Source organism: Paramormyrops kingsleyae, chromosome 22 (genome assembly GCF_048594095.1).
Source record: "Paramormyrops kingsleyae isolate MSU_618 chromosome 22, PKINGS_0.4, whole genome shotgun sequence".
In the NCBI taxonomy this organism is placed as follows: Eukaryota; Metazoa; Chordata; class Actinopteri; order Osteoglossiformes; family Mormyridae; genus Paramormyrops; species Paramormyrops kingsleyae.
The window spans coordinates 16,895,559-16,906,217 of record NC_132818.1 but is presented as its reverse complement, the minus strand read 5'-3'; the positions used below and the strand labels follow the sequence as shown (position 1 = coordinate 16,906,217).

At 45.1% G+C, this 10,659-nt stretch overlaps 2 protein-coding genes across 2 annotated transcripts; one reads left to right on the top strand and one right to left on the bottom strand.

Moving 5' to 3' along the window:
- Window positions 1–150: 150 nt before the first annotated feature.
- LOC111849322 (ATP synthase subunit d, mitochondrial-like) lies at window positions 151–3,865 on the bottom strand. The gene is made up of 6 exons (XM_023822096.2): window positions 3,786–3,865; window positions 2,807–2,939; window positions 1,797–1,893; window positions 1,133–1,204; window positions 495–557; window positions 151–355 (listed from the first exon to the last, which is right to left on the bottom strand). Exons 2-6 carry the CDS (start codon window positions 2,926–2,928, stop codon window positions 224–226), a joined length of 486 nt encoding a protein of 161 aa, XP_023677864.1. The 5' UTR covers window positions 2,929–2,939; window positions 3,786–3,865; the 3' UTR covers window positions 151–223.
- Window positions 3,866–4,112: 247 nt separating this feature from the next.
- kctd2 (potassium channel tetramerization domain containing 2) lies at window positions 4,113–8,844 on the top strand. Its single transcript, XM_023822095.2, has 6 exons — window positions 4,113–4,904; window positions 5,378–5,486; window positions 6,162–6,253; window positions 6,585–6,680; window positions 6,769–6,894; window positions 7,721–8,844. Exons 1-6 carry the CDS (start codon window positions 4,575–4,577, stop codon window positions 7,748–7,750), a joined length of 783 nt encoding a protein of 260 aa, XP_023677863.1. The 5' UTR covers window positions 4,113–4,574; the 3' UTR covers window positions 7,751–8,844.
- Window positions 8,845–10,659: the final 1,815 nt, after the last annotated feature.

Below are 10,659 nucleotides of genomic sequence, written 5' to 3'. Positions count from 1 at the left end.
GGACAATTAACTATGGTGCTGAGGACAGGGCTTGAACCAGCGACCTCCCGATCACAGACACTGAGCCACTCAAATTGATATGGAGCATGTTTTTTCTTGTGCCTAGCAAGGTGTGTGTAAGGGAACTTAAAATGGGGTCGACACAGAGCAAACTGTACAATAAGTTTATTGAGAAACATGATCAGATAACAGACTAGCGTGTCGCAAACTGAAAGAGACCCAATCACAGCTCCGAGATGGGCCTATGTGGCCAGTATGGGTGCTTCTCCTTATCCAGTTTGGTCTCTGGGAACATCTCATTCAGTTCTTCGATGGTCATCTGGTCATAGGGGATCATGCTCTTGAACTTCTCAAGCTGAGGAATTAGGAATAGTGGTGAATGAGACTGGGGCTGTTACTGAGGCTGCAGAAGCAGGGAGCCTGTTGTAGATCATACAGCCCCCAACAGTCTCATCTGGACACAACCCGCCCACCCAGAGAGAGGCCACGCTCACCTCCTGCTCATACTGGCCAATGCGAGCCTTGGAGGCCTCAATGTAGGCTACAGCATTCTTGTTCTGTGGAAAGAGAAACCGAACATGTATACACGCATACTCTGGAAGGCTTATTCTACATTGCACTGTCAGAGACAATGTAGCATCAGGTGCAAGACGATGTAGAGCAGCCCTCCATGCACTGCTACCAAATTAGCATCGGCTAATAGAGCAGCCCTCCATGCACTGCTACCAAATTAGCATCGGCTAATAGAGCAGCCTTCCATGCACTGCTACCTAATTAGCATCAGCTAATAGAGCAGCCTTCCATGCACTGCTACCTAATTAGCATCAGCTAATAGAGCAGCCCTCCATGCACTGCTACCAAATTAGCATCGGCTAATAGAGCAGCCTTCCATGCACTGCTACCTAATTAGCATCAGCTAATAGAGCAGCCTTCCCTACATTGCTACCAAATTAGCATCAGCTAATAGAGCAGCCTTCCCTACATTGCTACCAAATTAGCATCAGCTAACAGAGCGGCCCTCCCTGCACTGCTACCAGATTAGCACCAGCTAACAGAGCAGTCCTCCATGCACTGCCAGCACATAAGCAAGAGCTAGTACAGTGGTCCTCCACTTGGCAGCTACTTCACTCACTGATTCCTGCTCCTGGTTGTTGATGGTGGCCGTCTGAATGTCCACGGGCTCGGGCACCTTCAGAGCAGCAAACTGCAAAGGAGGGGAAGCAAAACACATAAGACAGGAAATGCATCCTTAGCCCAAAGACTGGTTCCCCAATATGAGCTCAGAGGTGAAAAAAAGTCTGCAAAATCTGATTGGTATGAAATCTGACAACTGCACATTTTCCCATTTTTGCTCCCTGACTTTGGAACTCCCTCCCTACTGCTATTCGTCGGTCGATCTCGGTCTCAGATTTCAAAATCAAGTTAGATGCCTTTTTGTTTGCTCAAGCGTATAACCTACCCTATCCGTAATGTTTTGTTGTTTTCTTATTTGTTCACTTGATTCTATGCTCTATAGCTTTGAGATCTTGAAAAATGCTATAAAAAAAAAATGTATTATTATTAACGGGGAATGAGCTTCAAACTAATTTTTTGATGAGTCTGAGAGGGACACACATGAAAGGTCTCCCAAATTGCTGAGGTGTCAGGTTTCCAGCTCTCATGGATTACTAAACTCGAGCTGGTGCTCTTAACAAACTGCTCCAAGATCAGACATAGGAAATGAAAAGGAAGGTCCTGCCTCGTCACCTGGACTAGGCAGAACCAGAAGCCAAACAGGAAATGGGCTTTGGACTCACCTTCTTCTCAAACTCATCCACCATGCCAGCCTTCGCCACCATAGTCTTGTAGTAGTTCCAGTCAATCACAGCCGGCTTCTCGGGGAGAGAGGCTAACCTGCAACAGTCCCACAGCTGAGGTTACATGATTGGTCCTATTTTTTTTTTTTTGGGCACCATTTTTTGTGATTTTCACAATTTTTGAATTTGCTGAAATGTCAGAAATGATTGTTAGTTTATAGTGTTGCATTTCGAAGATACTTTGCTGCAATGTTTGAATTTTCCATTACATCTATTGTTAAAAAACTGGGCTCTTGTCGTCTTACGGAGACTTGAGAGGTACACCTTACTGAAGTTGTTTACTTGTCTACACATGGTACCCGAACAATCCTTTGAGAGGCTGCTTAAGGGACATAAATTATTCAATTATCAATTATTCCCTCCATGCAGCAATTGCTTGATTGCTCATGAGAAAAGGTGGTGTTCTTTGTATAAATATAACACTGCAGCTAACAGACTCAGATCAACTTTACGAAAGAATATCTTACAGAAGGTAGACTTAAATAAGAACATTTCAGGAAACACACTGGTGGTTAAAAGACAGCTTAAGGTAGAGCTTACGAACAACATAGTGTTAAGAAGGCTTTGAGGAACCTAGCCCTGATCCTTAATATGGCCATGACAGAGACACACTGAGTAATGCTACTCTCCACTTGAAGACAGACATCAGAGACACACTGTATCACATTTTCATATGGAAATTCTACACACTTGCAGAGCAACAAGAACAGCTCAGCTGTAAAAGATGTTCTTAAAACTGCCTATATTGCTCATATGAACCAAAAACCGGGATTTTAAAACCTGATTTTGAGCGACTGTGGTTTTAGATCACTGTATGTGATCTTCAAGTAGCCAGTCTAAGGTCTGATAAGCATATAATTGCATGTTAAAAGGTGAGATGGTGCTGCAGTTTGCTAGTCCTGTTGCCCCAGCATGACAGGCTCATACACAGAGCCAAGCAGCAGACTCACTTGGCAGCGATGGCGTCACTGCGTGTCTTCAGGTTGTTGAACATGGTCCTCTGGTTGTTGGGTACCCTCTCTGCGAAGGCCATCCAATCGATGGCTTTCAGTGCTGCTCGGCGACCAGACATCTTTCCTGAGCCTGACAGAAACAAACGCGGAGGGTTACATAATCAGACAACGCAGAGCTAGTGCAGTGTGTAATATGATAATTAAGGCCACAACCTTTAACCTTGAGAGCCGCTAGGCTAAATCTCAGAAGGAGGTACAATGTCCATTAAAACACAGAATTCAAGGTTGTCTAACGCAGTGACAAACCTACTCCTCACGTTAGCTTACACTATGCCTTTCAATCGGTCAAACATGGGGACAGATTACATGTTCTTCAGATTTTTTGAAAAATCATTTAGACCTATAGCCGTCACGTTTGCAGCAAATGGAATTTACATCTCATTTATATGCAATACATACAGTGAATATTGCTGAGAAATTTAATAGAAAATCATACAAGATCCACCCCATAAAAATAACGATGCCTTATTCGTAGACGTAATAAAACGTGCACGAATCTTTCGTTTAACCTTAAACACCGAACGTTGCTGCCCGATATACTTTTCATATAGTATGCAACTCCCGTAACGGGAGTAAGCTTAGGCCCTAACTTGAAGTAGACCGGCACACCGTACGAAGTACTTGGAAACACCAGCCACACACTGGAAATATTAAATTATTGACACTATCCAGTGGTAGACTACTTTGTGATGGTAAGTTAATTCGGCTAATAGTTTCATTGTGCCTTGGGGCTGACAGGTCCAAGCATTCAGCGGAGAAAGCGCAAGGTCAGAGCAGCAACATCGAGTCCTGAAAAAACACTTAAATGAGTGTTCACGCCAGTCAGTTAATGAAACATAATTATTTTCTTCGACAGTAATTAAATGGAGACGCCGCTTAAATGTATTGCATGAAACGTAACCTTAATAGGACTTACTTGGCGAAGACAGCAGCGCTCTAGCAGGACGCACGGATTGAACCGGAAGCGGAAGTGGGACTGGAAGTGATGGCAAATTTCTGCCGCAACATAAATGGCAGATATAAAGTGAGGATTAAAATAATATATAATCTCTGGAAAAACAATTCTTCATTCGTTTACGTTGCCAACGAACCCTTAAATATTTTATACTTGACTTTGGTTTGTTTGAATTTCCACTCAGCATTAGCCACGAAATTAAGAAATATAATTTATCCTCTTGACACGGAAGAAAAAAGTTCCAGCGTGCTGGGCTAACGCTATGGGAATACTATCTAGCTTTCTAGGTATTATTATATGTTTGAGCACTGATGAAAAATAAATATTCACATACACTTGTCCGAATAATGCATGTATTTAAAATAAAATTCCATCAGAATGTAGAGTAGCTTTTGGGGAGTACCCAACCCGGAAGTCCTGCCTCCTGCTGTATTTTCGTGTTTTATCAGTTACCCAGCTAGCTAAAGGAGGCAGAGCCTGGCGAGAAGGCTACATACATCTGTGTATTGGCGAAAAATGGATGTTGGTTACGGGCTGGCTTGTGCGCAGCGGTCAAACGCGTAGCAGGACAGCCGCAGCGCCCGTCGCGGTCTTATAAAGAAGCGAGCGCAGGGAACAGAGCAGCAGCTCCGGAGCCGGAGCTCTCTGGGTTTCTGTGGACGCATCGGACCTGCGTGTGGCTACGTTGCTTTGGCCAAGCAGATACGGGAGGGACTTCAGGTTAAAATAATAATAATAAAAAAAAAAACTATGGCAGATCTTCATATCATGGAACCGAGCGGTACGGCTACTATAGAACAGACGGAGCCGCGATCTGTTAGGCTCGCCTCGCCCACTCTCACGGTCCCGCCGCGGAGCGCTTTGTCCAGCCCGGGGCTGTCGACGCGGCCGATGTTCGTCTTCCCCCTGAGGAGCAGCCCGAGTTCCCCGTCGGAGCAGCTGGAGAAGCCGGGATCCAGATGGGTCCGGCTCAATGTCGGCGGAACCTACTTCGTCACCACAAAGCAGACGCTGTGCAGAGACCCGAAATCATTCCTGTACCGGCTTTGCCAAGACGATCCTGATCTTGTTTCAGACAAGGTAAGTTAAGCTGTGAACTACCGCTGAAGTGGGCGTTCACCGGGATAACATGCTTGGTGTTTAGCTATTTCATAAAAGTCCACCACACTAACCCGCATCAGTAAAAGTAATCGATTGACAGTTTGTCTATTATACTTTATTCAAGCGCTGTGTATTATAATTTGAACCTGTTTCAGTTCGATTCAGTAGCATTCACGCACGGTATGACAACTAGATTTCTGTTTTGTTATAAGTATCTAAGATTTACCATATTTGATAATATAGCAGGAATGCTTTAATACATGCAGAGATTTTTTTCGCTTGTTATTGCAGTTTACCTTTAACCTATAGTATCCTAAACTGTATTGATCTGATCTCTGATTCGTTGCTGTTTGCCTGTTAGATCGGAATGAATGTTCTGACTTAAAATCCCACTAAATGAGTGTTTTTCATTTTCCGCCGACTCCTACCTGCTGCCCGTGCTTGTTTTACAGGATGAAACGGGGGCCTACCTAATCGACAGGGACCCCACTTACTTTGGCCCTATTCTAAACTACTTGCGTCATGGCAAGCTCATTATAAACAAGGATCTGGCTGAAGAAGGTATGCAAGGTGCTGAAGGGCTTGTGCCTTAAGGGGAAGAGGTCTGGTCACTGGGTTAAACCTAGGTCCTGTAATACAGCTGTTTAAGTGGATCATGGGAAAAGTGGCAACCGATTTTTAGTATTTTTTTGTAAATATGCAGTAAAGTATGGTGCTGTGGTTAGCACTGTTGCCTCTCACCTCTGGGACCTGGGTTCCAGTCTCCTCCAGGGTTCTCTGTGTGTTCTCCCTATGTCATTGAGGGGTTTCCTGCGGGTACTCCAGTTTCCCCCCACAGTCCAAAAACATGGTGAGACTAATGGGAGTTACCAAATTGCCCATAGGTGTGCATGTGTGAGTGAATGGTGTGTGTGTGTGCCCTGCGATGGGTTGGTGCCCCATTCTGGGTTATTCCTTGCCTTGTGTCCATAGCCTCCAGGACAGGCTCTGGACCCCCGGTGACCCTGAATAGGAGAAGCAGTTACAGAAAATGGATGGATGGATGCAGTAAAACACCTGAAAAGTGTAGAAGTAGCCAAGTCCTGTTTACCGTGTCCAGTTTTAGGGGACCAAGTTCTCCACCTGTGGAGAATATAAGCCTACCATTTTTCTTGCTGGATTATAGACGGCTGGAGACGTGGCCTTGTGTTACCTTGACCCCTGACCTCTCGCCATTGGTTTCCCTGCATATCACAGGCGTTCTGGAGGAGGCCGAGTTCTACAACATCGCGTCTCTGGTGCGGCTGGTCAAGGAGAGGATAAGAGACAATGAGAACCGGACGTCACAAGTGAGCGCGATGAGCATCCTGTGTTTGTCGCTAATGGCACACACCCTGTTTGAGGGCGAACAAATAGGAAACCACAGTCATGGTAGAGGGGGGGGAAAAAACAGATATCGCAAGCTTATATATCTCACAGAATTGTCTTGGGAGTGTTTACTTTCAGTTTAAATGCTTCTGCAGCAGATTGTAAAGTATCCTAAAGTTAATCATTCCATGGACGGGAGGATGAGGACGTCATTTGTGTATTCTGTAACGGTTTGTTTGCATGGTCGTCTTGCTTTATGGTATACTTCATGTGTGCGCAGAGTAACACTAGTCTGTGTCACATGATCCTTAGGGTCCAGTGAAGCATGTGTACCGGGTACTGCAGTGTCAGGAGGAGGAACTTACCCAGATGGTCTCTACGATGTCAGATGGCTGGAAGTTTGAGCAGGTAAATTCCCATGTTACCTAAAAGTCCTGTCCTCCCTGAAAGCTCACGCCGGAGTTGACCTTGATCTCGTCTTCCCATCTGACCTCAGCTTATTAGCATCGGGTCCTCCTACAACTACGGCAATGAAGACCAAGCGGAGTTCCTCTGTGTGGTCTCCCGGGAGTTGAACAATTCCACCAACGGCCTTGTGATTGAGCCCACCGAGAAAGCCAAGGTGAGACCCTCCGCTCGTCAGTCCCCAGATGCTCTCCAGATCCAGACATAGTGGGAAACGTGATTTTGTATTGACCAACTATCGGTATCGGACAATACAGCAACAATTGGCCATCAACCGATGGTTAAAAACAAGATGACATTTACCGCTTATAATTCCCTTTAAAATTATTATCCACATTGCTATGCACACCCACAGAAAAATGACTGCTGATGGAATTATTTTAACGTTAGAAATGCATTTTGCAAACATTACGCCGCTAAAATTTCATGAGGAGGACCTACTAATGAACATTTCAGCACAACAAATTTGATAGCTCACCTAAAGGCGAGACAGTGAAGAGTACGCAGTGTTTCTGAAAACCAAATCTATTCCAGTGAAGAAGGCTGCAGTGCTGCCGAGTAACACAAGCGTTTGATAGCAAAAGAAAATTCCACGCAGTTATAAAAAAATAGTACTCTGGGATTGTTATTGTATGCCGGAGTTGGTGTTTTTTTTTACCTTTTGATATTTTTGGAATGTCATTATTTTTGTCTCAAACTTATTTAAGCAGAACCTCCCAAACAATCGGTATCAGTGTCAGATTTCAAGATAGTCAGCTATCAGTATCAGGCAGAAATGTCCTGATCGGTGCGTCACTAGTAATCGCGTGTATGTTTGTTGCCAGTGTCAGTTTGGTGTGGCTTGATGCAGCTAGAGCTGGTAATTCCCCTGGCGACTAAAAGATAATGTCCCTTAATATGAAAGTAGGGCGTGAGATAAGTAATCTGTCTTTCTATCTTTCGGTTAACTTCCTGTCTTTCCACATCTTCGTGCTCTGCAACAGATCCTTCAGGAAAGAGGGTCGAGGATGTGAGAAGGGGTTGCTGTTGGAAGCTTCCAGACATGTACATCACCACCCCCTCCCAACTCGCCAGATATGCCAACACCTCACCGTTGTCCTCCTGGCCACGTTTTCTTTTTTTTTCTTTTTTTTTTAATTTTTGGGACACACATCCACAGCTGCCTCTAGGGGGCGGTATCCCACCTCACTCCGGGGCACCTGCTCCTTTTTGCTGGCAGGGCTCACTATGGATATTGAAATCCCAGTTGTTAAGTTGGGCTCAGTGACCAAATGGAAAGGAGGTAATCGGTTGTAGTTTTTATGGAAAGAAGCGTGTTGATGTCTGGCGCTGGCAGTCACTCGATGATTTATTGAAGAGACGGGACAGACAGTGTCCTGCCTGACCTTTCCAGTGCCATCTCTGCCCTTCTGCGCTTGGTCAAGGGGAGGCACACATCTACAACATGGGTGTGAAACGTTCCCAATTCTCACATACAAGGGCTGGAGATTGCTCATCTTGTTCTCACACCGAAGAAGATACTCGGCAACCAATTAAAGCAAAGACTGCAGCTGCCACCCCGGCCTGTTCTCGTCCCTCATTGGCTGAGTCATCCATCGATCATCCCGTTGTCTTGGAAATGGGGGTGTGGCCTATCTTGGGCATAGATGCTAATTCTGCCAGAACGAGAGATAGCAGCAGTCACCTACTTCACTAACAACCAATCAGAGCGAATCAGACCCCTGCCCCGCTCACCCTGAAGAAACCTGCTTTCCGCATCCTTAGTTTTTGTGTCTCTTTTTGTCGTGGATTTTATTGACGGAAAATGTGTCCAGCATTAAGGAGAAAATGCAGGTCTGTATAGTAACTTGAATACTGAGTAATATATATGGATATACAGACCGGTGTATATATACACACTTGCGTTGCTCAGATTCAACTTACGCGGAAAGCAGCCTAATTCCGTAGGTATTGAGCTGTTTTATTGTGTTCATCAGTTTTGTGGAAAAATTCCTTCCAACCCATCCCAGGAATGCACTTTTTCCCCTCTCTTTGTATTTAAGAGCTAAATCTGTACTGTATGAAGTATCTCTTTCCCTAAACATTGGTACAAGGAAAGAAACCATAAGTGTGCATTTTAGTTGTGAGTTTTTGTACGTTGTGGGTCTCCTAAGAATTTATGTTTTATATGAATTTTATCCTGGTATTATTCACATATTTCGCGGTGCGAATATTAAAGAGCGGAACGTCCTGCGTGCTAAGTTAGGGAGGAAACTGGTGACCAGTTTGAGAACATTAATATTGTCACATCCCACAAAGTGTGTCTGCTGGCTGTGCTTCAGACTGACCCGTTTTGAAAAGGTCGAGTCACAGGCTGACACTTGGGCTACCTGGGAGACCCAGGATCTCGCTGCCCCCAAACCCCTATATATTCCCGTGGATTTTTAAAAGAAGCTTTTGCTCCAGGATCTAAGAACAGGTCCAAGTCCTGGAGAACCTCATGTTTTGTATTTTGTCGCATTGGTTCCTTCTCTAACTGAACCGTTGGCCGGAATTCAAATTATTATCTGCGGACGCCGATAAGTGTGCGAGAATGCGTTGAGATATGTTGTCGCCCCTACACTTCAGATATCTAAGCGTATCCAGATACCATTGAGGGCCCAGACAGCGAGTTGTATAATTATACATGCAAGTATATGCATGTCATAAGAAGGAATTCCAAGTTTACCCGTGAAGGGAAGCGCTTAATATCCTCCCACGTCACCTTTTGTGTGTTTTGTATTTAAACATATGTATCGATGTTTTATCTAAGGGTGCTTAGGTCTTTGGGCTCAAGATGCCAAGTGCATTCTCCGATTAACGTTATCTATGCGCCACAGCTAGCTAGCGCCCTTGAAGTACGACGTTTGACTTCGATCGCCCACCCCTTTCCTTTTTCATTCGAAACGTAGATGTGAAGCAGTTACCTGATGTTGTGGCATGAATTTCAAAGAAAGTGTTTTAATATGGAAGATGTCAGGATTTAGGTGTTTTTTTTTTTTTTTTTTTTGGGCCGAGCTTAAAAATGAGAAATTGGGGGAAATTCTCCAGCATCACAGGTGGGGGAACCTGGACAGATATTTTGAGGCTCCCTCTCAGAGTGCCTGGGATGTGCTTTTGCAGCCTCGGGGCAGGTCCTAAGCATCGTGATGTTCCCCCGGTCAATCTGTCGTGATGTGCCAAGTCTGGTGGTGTGACACTCGCAGCTCGAGCTCCATCTCGGAGCGTTCCGGAACGTACTCCCTGTTCGTTCGGTGATTGTATTACCACCAGGTTCGCCCCATGAGAGTTCGCGGTCTTGTGTTTCAGTTCATCACTGTCATTACACTAGGAAGGAAGGATTACGGAGTCCAACCTTGTCGACCTGTACCCGTTTCAGTGATTCGCCTTTTGTCCTTTTGTATCGCTGCGATGCCTGTTGCCCCGTTTTCTGCAACAGGCCACACATTTGCAGAGCTACATTTCATTGGGCTCCGCCTTACTGACTGAGTTTAGCCCCCAGGCCCCTCGAAGACCCACAGACCCCCAGCATCCATGGCATTTGTGAACCTAGTGATTCGGAGCTCAGCACCGGGCCTCACATCTACATACTATAGGTGGGGTCAGGCTTGAGTTGTCATGGAGACATTCAACTAGGGTTGAGGGGAGGAATGAAGATCAGGTCATGAGTAGCTGCCTTTTCACATCAATAGCTGATGGTTGAGGGTCATTCATCCACACGATCAGCCTTTATTTTTCTGTACCTTTAAGACGTCTGGGGATGGAATCTCAACCATTGTATTTTATATAATCACGTACTTTTACTTTGCCTTCCATTGCAACAGCACTTAAAGTTTGACCTTGACTTCCTCGACGATCATGGAAAAATGCTATAACTGGTGTTTACACTCAGCCGTACTTGTCA